Source organism: Polypterus senegalus, chromosome 17, assembly GCF_016835505.1.
Source record: "Polypterus senegalus isolate Bchr_013 chromosome 17, ASM1683550v1, whole genome shotgun sequence".
Classification (NCBI taxonomy): Eukaryota; Metazoa; Chordata; class Cladistia; order Polypteriformes; family Polypteridae; genus Polypterus; species Polypterus senegalus.
The window spans coordinates 80,020,740-80,043,200 of NC_053170.1; the positions used below are offsets into that span (position 1 = coordinate 80,020,740).

A 22,461-nucleotide genomic window follows, 5' to 3' on the forward strand; every position below is an offset into this window, starting at 1 on the left:
CAGTTTTTCAGAAAGCTTTTAGTAGTAGGGTGTTATGTGGTGTTAGCCATTATGGATGAAATGAGAAGTCAAGCAAAATGACACCTTTTATTGGCTAACTAAAAAGATTACAATATGCAAGGGGCCTGAGTTGCCTCGAAAGCTTGCATATTGTAATCTTTTTAGTAAGTCAGTAAAAGGTGTCATTTTGCTTGACTTCTCATTTCAGAAAGCTTTTGATAAAGTACCACATAAGAGGCTAGTCATTAAACTAAAAGAAATGTGAATTCAAGGCCTAGTGTGTAGATGGGTGCAGCAGTAAACATTGGGGACAAAGAGTTACAGTGTGTCAAAAGGAGCTATTTCAGAGGTAGGTGACGTTAAAAGGTGTCTGCCAGGGATCAGTGCTGCTGTTTTTATATGTAAGAATGTAAAAAACAAGCTTGTTATGATTGCAGAGAATACCAAACTAGGTGGAATTGGCGGATAATCTTCAACCAGCCAAATCGTTGCAAGAAATATGGACAGAATATCAGCTTGGACAGTTTTTCTCAAATATGAGGAATTAGCACAGTGGATCCCAGTTATTTCTTAAAATTAAGTTCTGCAACAAGAACAGGGGAACACAAAGGGAAACTTGCTCAGGGTAGATTTCATGCAAACATTAGAAAGTTCTCAATGTAAAGAACAATAGACACAATGGTAACACTTTACTTTAAGTGTCTATAATTACACTGCAACTACTATGTAATTACCTGTATAAGTACAGTGTAACTATGAGTTATTACTCCGTACTTACTGTGTAATACAAAGTAATGTTATAGTTAATTACAGTTGTCATTGTTATTCCACAGTTAATATAATTACAATGTCACAATTTATCACTGATCCAAAAACAAGTGTACTTACATAGTTACATTGTATCTGTACTTTCAAAATGTAATAAAAACATTAGGGTATGTAACTACAACTATGTAGGCAATTTTAATGGAGAATTGCAGTGATAACTGCACAGGTTTTCGATGAAATTTCAAGATCTTTTTTAAATGGTGAAAACATCTTTGCAAAATGGTTAACGCTTTTTCCCAGAATCTAGAGGGGCACTTCCTTGACATGTTTTGCTTAAACAAACATTTGTCACATTCTTGTGGTTGTGTTACACTATTTATTGTTGAGTTTTTTGGGCTATTATTATGCCCATTCCTAACATAATACTGCCAACCTTGTATTCAATCAAGGTACACAGGGCTGCAGAGCCATTCCAAGCATCACCTGGCACAAGGCAGGAAACAGCCCAGGATGAGGAGCCATCCCATTGCAAGGCCCACTGACAAACATACCAGCAGTCACGCTCTCATACATGTGGCCACGTAACCCAACCTACATGTCCCTGGGATGTGGCAATAAAACCCATGAAGAAGACATAGGGAGACATGGGTAGAACGTACAAATTTTACACACATATCTCCAGACAGAATTCCATCTCAGGATAATGGATCTGTGAGGCAAAAGCGTTACCTATTTTGCAAATGTGTTTTCACCATTTAAAACAGATCTTGAAATATCATTGAAAACCTATTCAGTTATCACTGCAATTCTCCATTAAACTTGCCCAGACCATAAAACATCTGATGTTTTTATTACATTTTGAAAGTACAGATACATCGTAACTATGTAAGTACACTTTTTTTTTTGGATCAGTGATAAATTGTTACATTGCAATCATATAGACTGTGGAATAACAATGACAACTGAGTAATTAACTATAGCGTTCCTTTGTATTACACATTAAGTTCGGAGTAATAACTCATAGTTACACTGTACTTATACAGGTAATTACATAGTAGTTACAGTGTAATTATGGACACAATATAAAGTGTTACCGACAAAATTAATAAATTACCACTTAGTGTGGAACTGACTGGGACTTTAAGGACTTTAAAATCTCAACTCAATATTATTTTGGAAAAAGTAGGCACAATGGATTTACAGTCTTTATTAGACTGAATGGCCTGTTCTGATCCATTTGTAGCAGCCTTGACCTAACAGTGAAGCCCACTAATACTGTATAACAGCAGGTTCATCCACCTAGCATTCCATTTTCAGCTTTCAGTCTTGGGGCAAGGAGGTTGGATTTGGTGAAACGGCAGGAATCAACGCTTAACAAGATGCCAGTGTGCTGCAGGGCACAATTACACTGATAGGGAGACTGTTCAGTATTTTTAAGCAGAAACACTTCGTTCTTTACACATTCAAAACATGTCTGTCTTTGAATACCTGGCACGTCTAAATGGCCCTAACACGTGTGTGTGTTCTCTGTGAGGGACTGCGGGCCCATCCTGGGTGTGTATTTTAAGATTATTGGCAACTCTAAATGAACCTGGCAGCAGACTACGAGCACTGTAATGGACTGGCATCCTCTCCAGGAAGCATATCTTACAATAATTAATAAGTCTAAATGGATTCAGCATGAGTGTATGGACTTACATTTGTACACAATAAGATTTTGACAGAAAGAATGGAATATACTAATGTGGGAATTAAAAGACAAAAGAAAGAGGCAGAGGCTTTGCCAAAAAATCGTTAGTGGTCTCCCCTAGACATACTCGTATACTCAGATATGGAGATGGATATTTGAGGAGTGTAAAACACAAGACAATGATTATATTTTTATATTATGTACATTAAAGACCCATCAGCAACATATCAAATTAATAGTATATTGAACAATTATTATAAAAGTTAAGTTGAATAAATCGGACTCTGCAGCTGCGTGAATAAAAGGTAAAGTACCACTTCTGGTTAACGTAAAAGTTGATAGAAATCTACATTTTGAACCTAACACTTGTATGCAAAATTTGGTTGACCTAAATGAAAGTGTACTCAAGTTATCATGTTTATACACACACACACACACGCACACACAATTCCAAAAATGGTATTTTCGGACACTAAAACATTGAGATTCATCAAAATCTCGACATCGAATCTGTGCACGATTACAATACTTTCTCTACACTTTGTATACGAGAAAGTAAAAAAGGCAAAGGTCAGAGTTCCAAAAGAGATCAAGGAGTCTGTAAAAGCAAAAAATTTCCTCCTGGAAGAAAACAAAGTACAAAATGGCAAAAACTGAGAATCCTAAAATCCATAACCAAGAATACAAGAGTACTCATTTGAAAATTGTTTCCAACCTTGTGCCTGGTACTGATCTGACATATTCCAGCTAGCCTTAAACCTGCGATGGATGAGGCAAGATAGCAGGACTTTTTAAAATGAATTGTCTTATGTTTATGTCATCAAAGTTGAGACATGTTATGGTATAGTATACTACCATTTTGTATTCACTCAGTCACTTCCGAACAGTTTTTTATTCTCTGTTTTGTTAGTGCATTCTTTGGTTGTCTTTTCCCAATAACATGGCAATCATATTTTCCTTTATACTAACCAGATGTCATACAGAGATGTTCCATCATTAATCCCCGATAACAGAGAGACCAGACTGATTTGAGATTCTGGCGTGCATAAGCATACTTTTGTGGGGCAGTTTTTCCCAAGCAAGCCATTTTTATTGTACTATTTTTTCTTGGCCCCAGGCATTCCTTCTTCACACTAACTGGTTCATCTGCAAGCTGTAGTGTGAAAACTTTCTATAATTACCCTCTCCAGGCTGAATGTGCGCACTGTGTATTCTGCTAATGTTTCTGTCTTCAGAAGTGTGATTTTAATATCACCATACATTTCTGTGTCTTCAGGCCAGTACTTGCAGCATTTCACCTGGAAGGGGACAAAAAAGACAGTGGTGTCAATCTGAGAACACATGTTGAGGACTGACAGCACATCATCAAACAGCAGTTGCCCGCCTTGTTCAAATTTGTAATCGTATTTCAGTTATAATTCAATTATGTGCCCATTCATATTCTATATTTTGTGTATCTATGTTGAAGGTTGAGTACTATATGCTTTTTATATGTTTATTCACTTTGTATTTTTGTCAACTGTTCTGAAGAGCCACGCAAGTACAAATTTCATTGTTCTACATACACATGACAGTGAACTTGACTTTACTTTAAAAAATCACCTTTTAATACGTTGATAAACTGCAAAAAAATGAGCAAAGAGCATAGATTTTAACACACATACTGTAGAACAGTTTTTCACGTCTTGGTCTTAGGACAGTTCCCTCAACAATGTCGTATCCGTATTAACAGTCTGCCCTAGTTGAGGACTGTTGAACATTCGTTGAAGCATACAACTGTGGGCACATGCTTGTGTGCATTTCTCTGGTATACACGTGGTGATGAAGTCTTTGTTTTCCTCTACTGTGTTATTACTAAGCCTTCAGCATTTGTATTATAATTGTTATCTGTATGCATATCTGTATAAGTCAATCTCAATCTGGCTGGCAGTTACACCCTGTTGGGTGTATTTTGTGTTAACATTTTTAAGACAGTGATGTGCATTTTAAGTCACTTTGCTGAACTGATTCTTTTGAACTACTCATTTAAGCAAATTGAATATTTTGATTCATTTTTAGGATTGGACATTGGCACATTTGTAAAGTCCAGGAATCATGGTCCCTCTGATTGCATCACAAATGCATAATTGAATAAATCATAAATTATTTTGTGTGTGTGTGTGTAAAATACAGGGGGTCCTCGGGTTACAATGTTTCGAGTTTACAACGCTCACTCCCATAAAAACGTACAAAAATTGAGAAGTGAGTGTTTTGGCTTACGGCGTTAGCATCGTACTTGCAGACTATATGGACGAACTAGTTCCGTTGTGCACAGAGGAAGTGTTCTGTTTGTGTTGCTATGTTTGGCAACTTTTTAGCGCTTATCATGGCTCCTAAGTGAAAGTCAGAGTCTTCAGATTGTAGTGCTTCGAAGAAGAGGAAAGCCATCACGATGGAGGTGAAATTAGATATTGTAAAGAGATCAGAAGAAATAAAGGAAAGGAATTTTTTTTACACTTAATTTTTTGTCATTTTTTCTGTTAATACAGTACCGTATGTTTATGTCCTTTTCCTTTTCTTGTGGGTTTGTTGTGTTTTTATGTTCAAGATTATGATTTTCCAAATGTGTTAGGATAGGTAAGTGACTTAGGTTAGGGTGTGTTTCGACTTACATTAAAATTTGGGTTACATCACTGTTGTAAGAATGGAACTGTGTCTTAACCTGAGGACCCCCTGTATATAAATATGTATATGTAATTGTATATTTGACATGGTGATAATTTCTACGACATTGTCCTGTTTCATTACACAAAGCATGACAATACATTTAAGAGGCATAATTAAAATAAGACACTGCATTACAGAATCGAAAGTGAACAAGAATTGTGCGACGTATTCGTGGGTGATGATTCAATTCATGATTTAAATGAACAAGAATCGTGCAACTGGTTTTTGGGTAATGATTCAGTTTGAACTCGCAAGACTCAGATAATGATACATACGCAGTACGGTTAATGAGCCATAAAAGATGTGATTTAAAGTAAAGTTGAAAGCTAATTTCTAACAATAATTTGAATAATTTTTTTATAAGGTTCAGTTTTATATGACATAAATGTTTTTGTTTTAATATCATTTATATATTCAGTTTAAAACAATTCCAATAATGAATTGTGCAAGACAGAACAATATATACATTCTAATATGAATGTCTCGTTACTGTACTGTACTTGCATTATGAGTGAGAGAATCATCAGTGATGGAGTTTTTGTTCACTGATATCGATAAAGTTTGAACTCAAAAGAATCGTAGGTGAAGTGAGTCGGGAATCATTATTCAGGCGGTTCTTTGCACTTGAAACCTCTACCAGCATCATCAAAATGAAAGACACTGATGACACGCATGCGCTTCAACCCTCCGGCTGAGCTCCACTGAATTGGTTTGTACACCCCTATGACTTGATTCTGATAATCCACTGAAAAGTGTCATTCAAAAAGAGTGAATCATTTGCGAGTCCCCCATCATTAATTTATGAGGCACCATCTATTGGAATGTATTTTGTAATGCAAGTTACAATAAAGTGTATTGCATTTTTTATTACAACAGATGGCGAATCCCAAACATTAGCTTGTTGTTGAGAGTCCTACAGCAAATGCCATATAATTGAGGTAACAGAAAACTGCCAATATAACTCAATACATTAAAATTTAAATATAAAAATAAAGGAAAGAAAAAATAATGATAGGAGTATGAATCTCACACAAATCCATTAAACATTTTGTTGATCTGCCCTCATTTATGTAGTAAAATGAGAGCAGGAATAAATCATGAAATAAATAACAGATTTTATTATCAAGTATGAAGAAGACATGTTGGCCTCCCAGGTCCCTTGCTGTCAGGCCATCAGGGACTTCCCTCTGTGTGTCAGGCTTTATTTCGTATCATTTTGTCTATTTAAAACGTCCTTTTTTAAGTTTTAAGTGTCAGTTTTATACACCATCTGTAGGAATGAAAAATGCTGTGCATTTTATTAGCACTTGTAAAATACACCTTGGAAATGGGTATTCTGAGAACAACACCGTGGGGTGAGCGGCCATGTGTGACGTCCGGGTACTGTAGACCGCTGTTCGACTCTGCACTTTGGTTTTAGTCCATTTGTTATCATGGCCTGGGCCAGCTACTAGGGGATGTTCACATTTTTTCATATTTACTGAGTGTCAGGGATTGGTGTTCAATCCCTGGCCATGTAATAATATTATATGACCACATTTTTATTTTCCATGTATCAGAAGAAGCAGCACAATAGCTGGTGAACTTTATTGAAATATTGTACAAATTCACAGTCTGGTTAAGATGCACATTACAGCACTTTGGGAAATGTCTCATACCCTGAGACAATTAGATTTTTAAAATATTGTAGGAGGATGAAATGTTGTTTTAAAGGGTTTCTCCTTGGTGATTTTTTAAAAAAATAAACTGCACATGGGTCTTAGCCCTCCAACAGTTGTTTTGCCTGTTTTTGGAGAAAACTGAGACACACAGAGGGCATGATGTGGTGAAAAAGTAATTCTGTAATTTTAATACACTGCATAGTGTGTGGCCTGTAGGGAGGCCAAAACTCAGACACAACTGACCACAACACATGGTTCCTCGGTTTAAAAATGATTTTTATTTAAAGATATTCTCTTATGTCGGCCTTTTTTTCATCAAACCAGCACAAGTCCAATTCTTTCTCCTTCACTTCTCCCAGGTGAGTGGTGTTCTTTTCCACTCCTGATGCTGACTCACTTGTGTTAGGTGGAGGGCTCTTTTATAACCTGGGCCTGGGAGAACTTTCAGCATGTCAGTGCTGTCTGACGCTCCCTCTAACAGCCCCCAAGGACCCCAGCAGTTCCAATGCAGCCCAGCGGCTGTCCAAACATAAACTATGCCTAAGTGTGACTCCTGGGCCCACAAGGCAGTGTCCCTTTGTCCTTCCATCATATCAGCTTCCCAGACAAAGAAATGGAGCAGCAACCTTCTCGGTCAGGATGCCCTTCCATCCCTGCTGTCCAACACACCTGGAAGAGCTGAAAGCTGGGCCATCTTTTCACTTTAGTCTTCCTATCTGTACTTTCCACGAGGTTACTTACAGATTAGCTTCACATTTTTTGTACATTTTTTATGTTGTTTGCAATAGAAATTAAGCAATACTGACCAGCTGTTACATGTGTATTTAACCTGAACTTATGAATATTACACATGGGGGCCATTCATTTAAATAATAGTGCAAATTCCATAGAATCACAGGAGTATCAAAGAAAATGTGGTAAACATTTAAGGTAACCATTTAAGTGTTTATATTTAATTAGCTTGGGAATATCTGTTGAGTTTTGATTTTACCTAAACATTACTTAAATGAGTGACCGAAGTTTCTGGTTAAAGGCCTTGTGATTCCCTGCTGTAACCAGAATATGTGAAAAAAAGCCCAAAGGGACAATAAATTTGTAGATCTCATATTTTAACTTTTTAAACAAATTTAAAAAGAATCAAATAGTCTGGAAATTGGCATAGAACATAGTTTTTTCTCATTTAACTTCAAGTCCTATAGCAGTTTTCATATGATCCACCTGTGGCTCCACTACAGAATAAAGGCCTATTTATAAATGGCGCCTTCATGTTGATGCAAATGTGACTTGAATTTCATCAACAGTCAAGACGTAAGGACCCTCACGTCGATGATGGTGTGCTTCTAGAAATCTGTGCCTGTGCCAATAGAGTCTAGCTGCAGAGCGCTACTCTGTTCAGGAGATTGTCGCTCTGCATTATGTGTCAACGAGGTTATGCGATTACACCTTGTTACACTATGGATAAGATTAGTGTTGTGGGAGGATTGTCTGACCCAAGTCAAGTAAACCAGGTGACAAAAATGTGCAATCCAGTTAGCTATCTGCTGAGTCGCGGAGCTGTGGAGGTCTGCAGCTGAACTCTTCCTGACCGCCCTTTCCCCTGCACACCTGGTGTGCTTTGACTGATCGACAAGAAAATATGTCCGCTTTCAAGAAAAAGTTGGGCAACATGATTTGTCGCTACCTGCACTTACATAAACCAGCATTAAAAGCACACAGGGACAGCCAAATTTACTCAAATTCATGGCAAGAAATTACCCAGAAATATCTGATTGATTGCAATCGGTGTGGAAAGGCAAAGAAAACACTTAGGGGGGAAAAGTCCGGGGATTCTGCAAGCATGCAGTGCCGCACATTGAATGCGTGTACTGCTAACAGACCAGAGTGTGCATCCTCTTTGTGGGACCACTTGTACCTCTACCTAGTATGTACTGCCGAGTATGAAGGAGCCTTACGAGGACCTGTCAGGTCACTTCAAGTGCCACCTCTGGTGATGTATCATCACATACCCAACTGACTGTATTACAAGAACTGACTGGGGCACAACTGAGTGATCAGAACATAACAAAATGAGTTCAAAGTGAAGTTTACATGTGAAATAACGACATTTAAGACCCCGCTCTGTTTGAATGCAGTGTCTGTCTAAAGGGACAGCTGGAGTAAGGGCATTTTATTGATATAAGTTAAGAAATTGTTAAACTCACCCTGCCAACTTCCACAAGCTTGGTTATCATCACAATGATGAAGCTGTTTTCCTGCCAAACCATCCTCCAGAAGTCATACAGCATCTCCTGCTTGGGTCCTGTAACACCAAGAATAAAGAAGTGCATTCCCAGAATTCCAAAGCGCTTGTCAATGCTGACAGAAATATCTACTCAAGATTCACTGTGCACGTTTATTTGCACTGATTGTTCCAGATTTATTGTGTGAAACCAGATTCAAGCTGTTCCTGGATTATTAATTATAAAAGCATAAAAAGTACAATTCTAGAATAATAGTAGTGAAGTTGGCAATTGAAAAATAAAGAGTTAATTTCATAAAATCTTTGAAAAAGATCTGATTGATGTGTGAAAATAATCTACTATCCATATAAAGGCCCTGTTTGAACACATGCCTACCCATTAGCATGAAAACATTTTGCACCTTCTGCTCAAAAAGGTGGCATTTCAGGAATGTGAAGAGCGGAGATCCTGATTGAAGGGCAGTGAATACTGTTCTTACCTTGTTTGATGCTCAAAAGCATTTCATTTTGTTAGTGTCTGCTAAATGCAGAAGGATAATAATTCTAGAAAGAAACACAAAATATGTCCCATACATCCATTATCCCAATCTGCGTATCTAGGGCAGGGTTGCAGGGCAGCTGGAGCCTCTCCTACAAATCATTAGACTCAAGGAAATTCCATGAAGGGAATCCCGGCTTCCTTACTATGAGGCAGCAGTGCTATCACTGCGCCACCGTGCCGCTCTATAGCAAATATATACATGGAAAATGAAGGGAATCTTGAAATGAACAATACTATAATGCAAAACAAACTAGAGGTTCGTGTCAAAATGTCAAGGTAACGTTCATTAAAAGTATGAAATGAAAACAGCACATGAATGTATTGCGATGGTGGTCTACTGATTAAGGGAGTTGGACTAATAACAGAAAAAAGAACTGTGTGTCCAAGCGTGTGTGCAAGATGTGTAAATTTGTTTTCAGTACTTTACAAATGAAAGCTGGGATCTCTGTCGTAAACCTAATGAGCTAGTTAGCTTATTGTTAAACTGAGGGGATGCTGTGGAATTTGACAGCAACTCTAAATTTCTTGAAGTCATCATCAGTAGTGACCTAAGTGGGGACAGCATATCTTGATGACTTGCCGTCGACTTTGCTTCCTCGGATGTTGGAGGAAACTCTGGCTGTCCCCATCTGTGTTCACCAGCTACTACAGATGCTAAGTGGAGTGTTTTTTCTTTGGCTACATAATATCCAGGTATGGCACCTGCAAGCTCTGGGGCACAATGACACAGAATATTACTGTCACACAGCTCCCTTCTGTTCAGGATATGCTGTATACATACGCTACCTTGAAAAGGCAAGTAGTGTTATTAAAGGCTATTGTTATCCTATACCGTCAATTTCCTCATTTCTCTCTTGTGGCAACTGTAGAAGACCATTACCACCACAACAGCTGGATTCAGGACAGCTTGCATGCTAAGGTCATAAGGCTGCACCTCCCATGTGTCTCTTATGCTGTATACCTATCATCTGTATGGTGCTGTCTGCCAATGCTGTTGGCATTGTATCGGTGTCACTAGTTTGAGGAAGAAAAGCATGTAAGAATCTCATTGTACTTTGTATAGTCGACCATAAACTTGAAATTGGAAAGACTGTAGAGTCTTGCTAAAATTGACAGAAAGCATTTTTGCGTCTTCAACTAGCAAGTAGATTCACACCTACGTAGAGGTAAAACCCCCAACTCCTCCAACGGGTACAGGATATAAAGCCAAATGCTTTCACCTTGAAGTTAAGTGACACAAATTAATTTCTCTTCAAGATGGCAGGAGGTACTGTAGTAAGACATTGAATTTGCTGCAACAAGATACAAAGATGGTATACATCACCTCAAAAATAATTCACCCAGATGCAAGGTTCTGCTGGTTGGAAAAAATTCACCAATTGAAAAATCGGTAATGTAACAAATCAGCAAGAAAAGCAACATTGTAACAATGCACGGAACGAACCAACACACAATCATCCGTGACTGAAAACTGGCGGACTGCCATCGCTCATGTGCCCACCTCCATCTCGTCACTTGAGTCGTCTTTGCACAGTCCAGATGCACCTGTGACTCACATAGACTTTCCGTGTTCCTGCAGGAGCATCTAAGAAGACGCATGTTTGTCGCGGACGCGAATTGCTGTATGTAGCGTGTAAAACAGTTTGCTATGGTGCATTTGGTCGAATGTAAGCTATGCATAATGCTGATTGCTTAAATCAAAAAAGCAGGCCACTCCAACATTGACCCTTGGCAATCCTGATTTCCTGAGAGGTTGCACCTCAAAATGAAGAACACGTGTGATGGAAGTAAGACATTGGTTGATAAATGGCACATAACTAACAAAACTGTTAAGACTTCGTGTGTCGTGAGGACACCCATATGTTAGCGCTGGTGATTGTGAGTCCTTGTGTAGAGTATCACTCCTACATACTTATGTGAAGGTGGTCCTATGTAGAATACATATTGTGAGGTGACTGGCAATTGGCATTAAATTGTCTGTCTAGGATGTCATGTGTATGTGTGTGTATCTGTGTGTTTGTAGGAGTTGACCAACCTAGTAAACAGACCTAGAAGGTACCGTGCATTTGGCAAAAATCATCTTCAGCACAAAACACCAAAAACACTACGAATACAATGAAACACCACTTGGTGTGGAAGATGGGCACTAAACATTAACACTTAGGTTGGGCACTTCAGGACCCCGAGCTCAACTTGTCTGAAGCTGTGTGGGTTCACCTGGGCAGGAAAAGAACAAAACAACAACCAAATTAAAAAGAAGAGTTCAGGTAAATCCTGAGAAAAAATATCACAGGAATATTTGAAAAAAATATATAAGTCGTGTACCAAATTGAATGATTACGATTTGGAGTTCTAAGTGAGGCCACACAAAATACTGACTTGTCCTTTCTTGTTATTTTTTTATTGTAAACACATTTCTTTCCCTCCTAACCATCTTTAATTAAGAGATTAATTTTCATTGAGCAGCCTAAAATTATTAGCATAGTACTATAACATTTTGCACATAAACATCTTCTGCTTTTATGGAATGGAAATGTTTCATTTTCAGAATGATTTTTAGAGGAAAAGCCTTCAGTGTCTCCTCTTCACTAATTGTAGTGATGTCTAAAACCACCCTGAAATACGGATGCTTGATAGCATCCTGTTGGCAGTCTACAATCCTCCTCCTGCTCATATGCATCAATGGCACCAATCTAACTCTGGCTACATAGACCACCTACTCCATGATAATCAAGTGAATCAGGCTACATAACTTTGGCATACTGTAATTATGCTAAGTGGCTTTGTAAGAGGGATGGCGGTCATCATGGGAGATTCTTGGATTTGCCATTTCTATTTGGATTTTCAAACACACCCGTGTTTAGGGTGGTAGTGTGGCATTCTCACGAACAAACCTTTAAACTATAAGTCAACATAAATCCACAGTCTCCATGTTTGGTTCTTAGCACACAACTCTACTCATAATCGATGATACTGAAACTGTGTAACTGTCAAGTCTTAGGATTGTGTTTATTATGCCATTGTGCTATATAAAATGCAGTTTGTCTTTTGAGTGCATTGTCAATAATCTAAGAATAATAACTACAAAACGGCATTTTGAAAACAACAGATCATATGATGGGCAGAAGCAGGAGGCCTGCATGCTGATCATGATCACTAAAACGGTACAATGGTGTGCAGAATCGCATTGTAATATTGTTCAATAGCAAATGACCTACTGGGAAAACATAATGACCTCGGTGGGAACACCAACGTCAGTACAGAGCAGTTGAAGAGTGGAAAATGTGGCCAATTACAAGTGCCACTCATTAATGGAAAGGGCAGAATCCGGTCAGAGCTGTAAGAGCGCTCTTCACATGCACACCTGGTATGTTTGAAGGCACAACCTTATATTTCTGGTCAAGTGCATCTTTACTTTGTTATTATGGCCAGATGGAAATAAGGAGATTAAGTAACTTTTAGGCGAGATGGTGAGTATAGCTGTTTGTGAAGCCGAGGGTCTGAGGCCAGAAAACATTAATGGTAATTGATCCACAAAGCCATGCTGAAGGCCTAAATAAACAAGGCAATATGTTCCAAACTGTAACTAAAAATTCCATTCTATAATTCTTGTGAACAATTTTTTTCCCCCAAAGCGTTGACAGTCTTCATTTACATATCCTTAGCAAGTCTGAGGCAGTCAATGTCACACACCGATAAAGTCAGTCACATAATATGACATGCCCAGTGACACACTCCAGATATCTGCAACTTCATCAGGAAGTATAATGCATATAACAGAGCAATGAGGAATATGGAACACTGGGGTTTTGAGCGTGACAAACAGAGGAGAAGCTCATCTGTCTGAGATCATTAGTTTTATGCACCATGATTGAATAGAAAATAAGAAAAAGGGTCAACATTGCGACTGCATGTGCCATACCTGTTAATCCTTGGTACAGCACCAGCGTCATCAGACACCCTGCTATTGGTTGTCTGAAAAAAGGGAGCGCATGACTGAACTGGAAAGTCTGCCTGCAGTCGCTAAGTTTGACATGGTCCAGTGATGAGATCAGCAACGCAGTCCGCAAGTCTGACATCCCCTACAACTAGATGTTGACTAATGTGGCATTGGCTTGAGAGAGCACTATCATAATAAAATGTGTGTGATGATTATGGACATGACATTTGTCTCGGTTCATATGTCTGATAATGCAGCCACCATCAATAGCATTGTTGTGATAGTGAGAAAGGCCCTGAAATGGTCACAGAATGACATCATGTTAAAATAAGAGATAGCAATCTAGAGTATATAACAAAATGAATGAAAATAAAAACATTGAGTTCTACAGCTTAGTAAACCACGATTCAGGTCAATGACCATCTTTTACCTATTTGTTAACAGTTGATTCTGGAAAGACAATGCACCACTTTGAAATGCAGAGATCATATTAGGAGACCTTGGTGTCTTTGTTTCGATATAGTGGTCTGCTCAGGTACGTGTCCTCAAACCAGCAGGGTGAGAAGTAATGCGCCGCGTGTAAGTGTGATCCACTGTCGCCCAAAACCTAAAGAATGAAACTGAATCTGCTTCAAGCTGAACCCTTTTTTGTAGCTCCTGGTAGAATTAATGCCACGGTGAATTCAGGCTACTCTGATGAGTATTTTTATATACAGCCTTATGTACAGTATATGCAAACAGCATGTTAAATATAAGGGGGGAAAACTTTTCCAAATAATATATTTGTGACTAGTGAAGGTCAAAAGTTTGTTCCGACATTAAGTGCTCTCTTTGCAAGGGAACTTTTCACATATCCATGTTTATTAAGGTGAAAAACAAAAAAAAAAAAAAAAGACAAGGCAAATTACTTAAAATTGAAACAGACGGATAATTCATTTTGGAAGGATCGTTTATAATAAATTAACAGGGAACCCTAGAGGCTGCCAATCTAATGTTTCTTTCAATTTTAAATTAAATTTTCCCTTCCTGTGTATAGTGACTGGAGCTTTACATCTGTGTAATTATTTCTGAGGTGATTATACCATCTTTCATCCCGATTTGTGTGTGTTGTTCAAAGCACGTTCAGAGTCTTGTTGCTGTAGCTGCTGCCAGCTTGTGGAGATATTAAATTGGGCAATCTTATTTGGAAGTGGCAGCAGACTATCAATCTCCCAAATGGGTATCCCCCTGGAATACATGAGAACCTTCTGTAAAGTACCAACACACATCACTGCCGGCTGGATGAAAGCCTGACTGTAATGCAAGTCATCTCATGTGCATTTTAATTGCTTTTCTTGCCACCTTCCAAATATTTCCTTTTAATAGTTTATACATATTAAGCAGGTTTAACATCTGGGCTCATGAACTATTTTTAAGATATCATTTTCAAGCACATAAAATAGCACTTCTATTTGGCATGTATATATTATGTCTGAAAGTCCATTCTGTGTTTAGCATTCATGCTTCCGCTATAGCATTTTAGTAGATGAATGCCATCAGTGGCACCCATTGACTTCTTTAGGTTTAGGCTTTGAAGGTGTATGGACTAGAGGAATAAAAATCCTTTTTGCCAAGAATAGAGCAGGATTTGATATTGTGAGTTGGGCTGTGGCAACACACAAAAAAACACAACTCTAGAAATCTTAGGTCAATGTGGCCAGTCTATTACAAAATGGTATAAACCAAATAAGGCAAAGGAGAGGTTAAAAAGAAAATTGGTTATAAACAAAACTCAAAAAGATGGCAAGTAACAAAACAAAGCTTAAGAAATATAAAATGATTTATATACAGATCATCTGCTGACTATTAAGAACCTCACAAGAGACAGGAGTGTAATTGTCATTACCCGGAAACAGCATTGACATAACAAATATTAAATAAGGGTCTTTATGGGTAAGTCCAAAGTGTAACAACTGCACATTGTCATGAGGGACCTCCACTTTCTTTTCACAGTCTAAAAGCATGCTCTTAGCCTAATGTATTACTCTAAATTGTCCAATTGGTAAAATCCCCAGTGTTTGGAGTTGTTTCTCAATTGAGTTTAGACTACCTGGTGCTAAACTGACCGTTACGTCCTACACTGCACTTTGAGAACATTGACTAATTCTGCTCAGTGGGCTCTCTCCATAATTCAATGGGATATTTTAGATTAAACTACAGAAACTGTGCAGCACTTCTTTAGAATTTGGCAAGAAGTCATTAGTGTTGTTCTAAAATGTTTGCTGAGATGCTTCTAGCATCTGTGATAAAATCCTATTTAATTTAATATGAGGTTGTAGAACACAATGGGCATCTTTGTTTTTAAATGGCTCTCAGTTTTGGGCGACGTTTGCAGTTTCAATACTGTTTGAGGTTACAAATCTGAGTAGTTTCTGTGATGTGTAAGATTGCTTGTACAGTATTTCTAAATGAATAGACTTAAATTTCTTAAATTTTTTTCACTGACACTTATGTTTGGTTATCATAATGTATTTTTTTGCAATGCTAATTTTTGGAACAAATAAAACATATACAGTATGAAAAGTCTGAATTTGCACAAGCCTCCCTAATTCATGGTGTTCATATGAAATGTAATGATTTACTTCATGAGGTAGAAATACATAATAAACTAGAGTAGTTGTGTCAAATATCTGAGATATTAAAATGTGCGCTTCATTTTAAATGCTTAAAGTCTAAATATTCTCATTTTTAATAGAAATGTGTCACTTTTCACCCTCTGATAGAGGTCTATAGATGGCAGAAATCAAAAATAACATCGCGTTCATAATCACCAACCTTGAAATGGTCTAAAGCAATACCCCACATGTTGATATTTGAAATGTGTCATTTTAAACCTTTTGGAAGTGGCTCTTAGAGGGCCAAGACCACCGGTACAGAATCAAATATCAAAAATATATTTGTGATCAACAACGCTGAAATAGCATAAAGCGACACTCCACTTGTATATACAGTGGTACCTCGGTATACGTCCTTAATCCGTTCCAGATCCTTGGACTTATACCAAACAGGATGTATACGAAACAAATTTTTCCCATAAGAAATAAAGGGAAAATTATTAATCCCCTCCCATGAAAAAAAATCCTATTGTTATTGGCATATTGTACATTGATGGGGTTGCATAAAATAATTTTAACACTGCTTAATATGAAAATACATAAATACAAAAGCAATTAGATGAAAAAATTTAACCTCACTTTACTTTTTAATAATGTCTTTGTTTTTCACAATCGTAGATACAGTCGTTCTCGGCATACGGTATGCAGCAGCCAAGTCCCGGATACGCATGCCACCTTCATACTTTTCAACAATCAATTCAAATTTACGCGAAAAAACACAAAATCACCTGAATATTCACAGAGTTATAGTGCAGGTTGTTCACTGAATGCTAGCAACTGGCGTACTGACGCTCGTGGGCAATCGTGGCTTTGTCTCGAGAGAGGTAAACAAGGGTAGCGCGTGGTGTTCTGGCACGCAAGTCATATTCCAAACAAATGTCGTATACCAAGCAAAATGTTTCGCGTCCAAACAGGATGTATACCAAGTTGGACTTATTCCAAAGCGGATATATACCGAGGTACCACTGTATTACCAATTCTGATTTTTTTTAACGTTTTGTGTGATTTTTTCAGTCGTTTTAAATTTAGATGGTCTGGCAGCAAGATCATTAAATTTAATTGGCAAATCTGACATATCCCATGACTAAAAGTCATGTAATGTGACATTGATTTAAGGGTTTCCATGGTTGTGTTGTGGTTAGCATGGCTGCCTCATAGCTCTTGTATCCTGAGTTCAGATTCTTGTAAAAGCCTATTTTTTTTCTCCAGTCAAATCCCAAAGAATGAGTGTGAATGTTTGTATGAGTGTGCCCTGTGATGGACTAACAGCCCAGCCATGGTACGGTCCAGCTTTATGCCCACTGCTGCCTGATCATGCTCCAGCTTCAATGGCAGTAGATGGAAAAAAGGGTTAAAGGTAAGTTCCACACTAAACTGGAATGTCAGTCAGAGATGGTTTTAAATTAAAAGCAAGCTAAAGCTGAAGCAAGTGAACAAAAGATGTACTGTAGTATTTTAAACAGAGCCTAAAACATGAAGCAGAATCTGGGCCACAAAGAACACAGCAAGAGGGTTGAGAGCCAGGAAGTCGAGTCCTATTTATTAACCAATGCAAGATTTGAGAATTGAAGTCAGGAAACGGAAACAAGTCCAAACCAATAGATGAAATTAGTATAATAAGATGCATGACGTAATCTGAATATGCGAGGCTGACCTTTATTGTGACGTAATGATGATGTCACATCATGTGCACCTCTGGTCATTAAGCTTAGCTACAGCCTAGCAACTGAACAACAACAGTGGTGGCGTTTATAATGAAGCAATACAGCATCATGGGAGGAAAAAGAGAAACGTTTATTTAAACTCATCAGAACAAAAGATAAATGAAACCACCAAATTCATTAACCTCAGAAACTTCTGAAACATCAGCTTCATGATTTTTTGAAGCCAAGAAATGACTACAAAAATAAAAATAAAATCAAATTATGAAATTCAGCGGTATAGTAATCACAACTGATAAAGACTGTACAGCTGATATGTTGGGTCTTTAACCTTCTTTCCTTTTCATCTTGAAAATATCCTTTAGCCTCTTTTCCTTTGCAGATGCACACTGACTGACACAGCCCTACACGACCTACACTAATGGCAGGGTACTGTTGGATCAGTAAATAGATATGTCAAAAAGAGGCAGCAAAGAAATGGAGGTTTCATCTAGAACGTTCATTACAGGCAAAAGCATACAATTCAGAACAGGAGGCTTTTTATTATGTTCTTCCAGGATCAAATGGTTTATTTAATTAAATGAAAAATGAGCTGACACAGCAAAGGTATTCAGAGTCAAGTACGACAACATTAACTGGAAAACTGACAAGGGGTTAGTAATGTTTTGCAGATTTTTACATTTCTCTTTCTGTATGCAATGTTAGAGCAGACAGTCGCTTTAAAATCTACTTAGCCTTAGGAAAACAGAAGGCTTGGATAGTTTTTACTCCTTTAATTTTAAACGATATGGGCTTTTGTATCTCAAATAGTATTTAGACCTTACCTTGAGTTGCAATAAAATGATTGGATCTGTGATATCCCTGAAAAAGAGCAAGATGAGGATTATTGTAAGCAAGGCATATGAAAACAATACATCGAGGACAACAGACTACACAGAGGACAATAAGTAGGTTCAAGGAGGGATGCCAGCTGCTCTGCCATACAGAGATATCAAAGTAGTGTTTCGCCTTTTTCTAGATATTGTTTTGCAACATTTAAGTTATTTTGCTTTATGACTTTTGTGACTTTCCAGAAGGATCAGGAGCCCAAAGCATAGTTATTTATAAAAGCCATCACATCACTGTGGCACCTTTACTATATGAAAAAAAAAAAAAAACAAACCAAAGTTCAGCTTCTAAACGTGGTGGAGATCAGTGCAGCCTGGTGGAAGCAGCACACAGTGTTTGATCTTTAAGACTTGTGCTGCTGTAAGAACTTATCGAATATACCAACACAGACAGGATGAACTGCTTTTCATACTAGTTGTGAACTTGCTTTATGAGTCTCAGAGTCTTTACAACTTGAAAGAAAAATGGCCAGGCTATAAAAAATAAGCCCAGATCAAAGTGGTAGAATGAAAGCACAGTAAAGAATTTGATTAAAGCTTTGAAACAGACACTTGCTGGCGCTACCAGCAGTGATCTGTCTCAGAGATGCTGCTTTCAGGCAGTTTCACATTATTTTGACTTGTGATATATACGGCACTTCAAGGATGAGTATTGTTAGTTACTGGCTAAATGTGCCACTGGAACACCAGTTTAATCAAAATAGGGGCTTTGGGCACAAAAAATAACCTGAAAGATTAAAAAAAAAAAAAAAAAATCAGACCCCTTCACTTTCTGCCTACTTTACTGTGTTAATAGTTGTTTAATTTTAAATTGATAAATTTGACACTTTTGCCCATCAATCTAAAATCAATAATCCATAATGAAAAGTGAAAACATGTTTTCAGAAAGGTTTGCAACTTTATTAAAAATCAAAATGTGAAATCTCTCATTGCTTAAAGTATTCAGACCCTTTGCTGCGGCACCTTTGCTTTCAGTCTTGTTGAGATGTATCTAGAATTTGACTGGAGTCCTTCTGTGAGAAATTGAATCGATTGGACTTGGTTTAGAAAAGCACACAACTGTTTATAGAAGGTCCCGCAATTCACACTGCATAGCGGACAAAAATCAAGCAATGAAGTCCAAGGAACTCTCTGTAGACCATTGCAATTAAATTGTGGCTAATAATAATAATATAAATCAGGCGTTTATTGCAGAGTGGTTAGACGGAAGCCATTATATGATGGCATTTGAAAGACTCTGAGAGCGTAAGGAACAGGATTCTCTGGTCTGATGAGACACAAAATGAACTCTTTGGGCAGAACTCCAAGCACTGTGTGTGGAGAAGACCAAGCACTACTCATCACGTGCATAATACTATCTCTGTGGTGAAGCATGCTGAGGGCAGCATTCTGCTATGGAGGTGCTACTCAGCGGCAGGGACAGGAGGACTGGTCTGAGTTGAAGGAAGGATGAATGCTGTCAAATACAGAGAGGTCTTGAAGAAAACCTGCTCCAGAGTGCATGCGACCTTAGGATGGGGTGACGGTTCACCTTTCAGCCTGACAATGACCCGATGCATACAGTCACGGCAAAGCTGGAGTGGCTTTGTGACAATGCTCTGACTGTCTCTGATTGGCACAGCCAAAGCCCAGACTTACACCCCATTTGTGGAGAGGCCTGAGAATGGCAGTTTACAGATGCTTTAGATGCATCCGGTTTTCTTTAATTATCTTACCTTTAAAAAAAAACAAAACTTACATTTAACACAATAAAGTGTACAGAAACTCAAGAGGTCTGAATATTTACTGAATCCACTGTTTACAAAAAGTGAACTAAACGTTCTTAAAAAATCGATTTTCATCAAAACACAGTGAAAATCACACATTTTGAGTGCCACCAAAATGTCAGCAGTTAGAGCAGAGAGAACCTGGTGTCACAATATTTAGATTGGTACCAATGAAAATGTTTACAGGTTCTTTACTTTTTTATTTGAAAAAACAATTACCTTTTAGTAGGACTATTTCAAAGTTCAGTTAAGAAATTCACATTTGCTTGGCATGATTACACATTAGTATAATGTATAGATTATGTGGATTATAAATAGGTATACTGTATACGGTATTAGTGTATATTAGTCTAAACTGAGGTGTAGCACAGCAACAATGTAATAAAATAAAACTGTACTCGAGTGAGCATTGCAATACAAATTATACTTATTAAAATTCCCCCTTAACCATTTCAGAATAATCTAATCCTCATGTAAGACTTCAAACATCTTTAACTATTTACTGGAAACTGGACGATGGACCTTGGTGGTATAAAGCATGTGATCTCTCAAGAAAGAGTTGTCTTCTCTGAATGGCATAAATATTTACGTCTCAGTAATTATTATCAAAGGAACAACCTTCTTAAGATCAGCTCACCTAGACTAATTCATCAAAGCTGCTCCAAAACATTCTGAATAGCATAAATTCCAAATCTGACACTGCTGATGTATGATAAACTATTAATATGATTGATATTGAGCTCCACACAACTGGGACGTTAGGTCCAGGTCTTCTTTGTGTGGACTGTTAGGTTCGGTTGACTTTATTATGCCAGAGGGTAATTTGTTTGTATGTTGGTATAACTGTATATGTTCTACATAAATGATTTGGTTTCCTTCCACGTTATAAAGAGATTAAGCTAAATTGCCCCAGAGTGACTTAATGTGCCTGGTGCCCCATTGAGTTTTGGTTCCTGCTTTGCAGAAAATGCTGCTGGGATAGACTCTGGCTCTCAGTGACCCTCTAGTAGTCCATTCAGAATCAGGAAAGAGATGGAGATAGTTTGTGGTATAATCTTATTAAGATGCTAAAGTAAAGAAAATGACTAATTAGTTAGAACTGTTTGCGATTCTGGATTTGATGATCGAGTCTTCCGAGATGGGTAAGACTCATAATCTCCATTTTATCAAGCGAGACTACACAGAATCCCTGCTGGGACTAAACACAGCTTCTTTACTGACTAAAGAAATCTTTTACCTCAATCTCTTGTATGAATTGAGCGGACAGCTATGATCAAACTGCAATTAACTCCACATTTTTTATCGTTCACTCCAGTTCATTCCTGGCCAATCTCATTTTTTCTTTGAGTAACATTAATCAGTTTGCCTGCAAATTAAATTTCCCTTGCATCATCATACTCAAGGTCTAATTTATTAAGGTATCACTCTTGATGCAGGAGATTACTGCCATGCTTTCTTCTATTAAGAAAAAACAAATCCCTCAGTGGTGATGGCACTGTGCCCACATTTTAATGTGCTTTCTGGATACAGTTCACTCACCCTTCTGCTTGGGTATTACCAGAGCTGTAATTTTTTTGATCAAAAGTGCTGCTTGTTCTCCATTAGGAATAGTAGCCCTATATTATTTAATCAAGAATTGGCCGTTAGACTAAAGGCTGTTATTAATAAACTGAATGAAGACCATTCATGGAATTGTTTTACCCAGTGTCTATGTAGGTTTAGTCCATGAATGGATGGTTGGATTTTAGTTTTCCTCAGTGGCTCTGAAGCTAAGGATCTGTGCTGGTATCTGGAAGGTTGCCAGTTCAAATCCTGCCACTGCTAAAAAGGATCCTACTCTGTCAGACCCTTGAGGTAGGCCCTTAACCTTACAAAAAATTGCTATGGGGTGCTGTACAATGGCTGACCCTGCACTCTGACCTCCAAAGGTCACATGAAAAGACAATTT

At 37.9% G+C, this 22,461-nt stretch overlaps 1 protein-coding gene across 4 annotated transcripts in view; it reads right to left on the reverse strand.

Moving 5' to 3' along the window:
* LOC120517926 (receptor-type tyrosine-protein phosphatase U-like) overlaps nt 1–22,461 on the reverse strand; it is a 1,019,277-nt gene that overhangs the window by 45,573 nt on the left and 951,243 nt on the right. For all 4 annotated transcript variants that reach the window (XM_039740445.1, XM_039740444.1, XM_039740443.1 and 1 more), the window contains 3 exons: nt 18,685–18,721; nt 9,027–9,124; nt 3,640–3,756 (listed from right to left, as the gene is read on the reverse strand). In XM_039740445.1, coding sequence (XP_039596379.1) covers nt 3,640–3,756; nt 9,027–9,124; nt 18,685–18,721 — 252 coding nt within the window. The remainder of the gene's footprint in view (nt 1–3,639; nt 3,757–9,026; nt 9,125–18,684; nt 18,722–22,461) is intronic.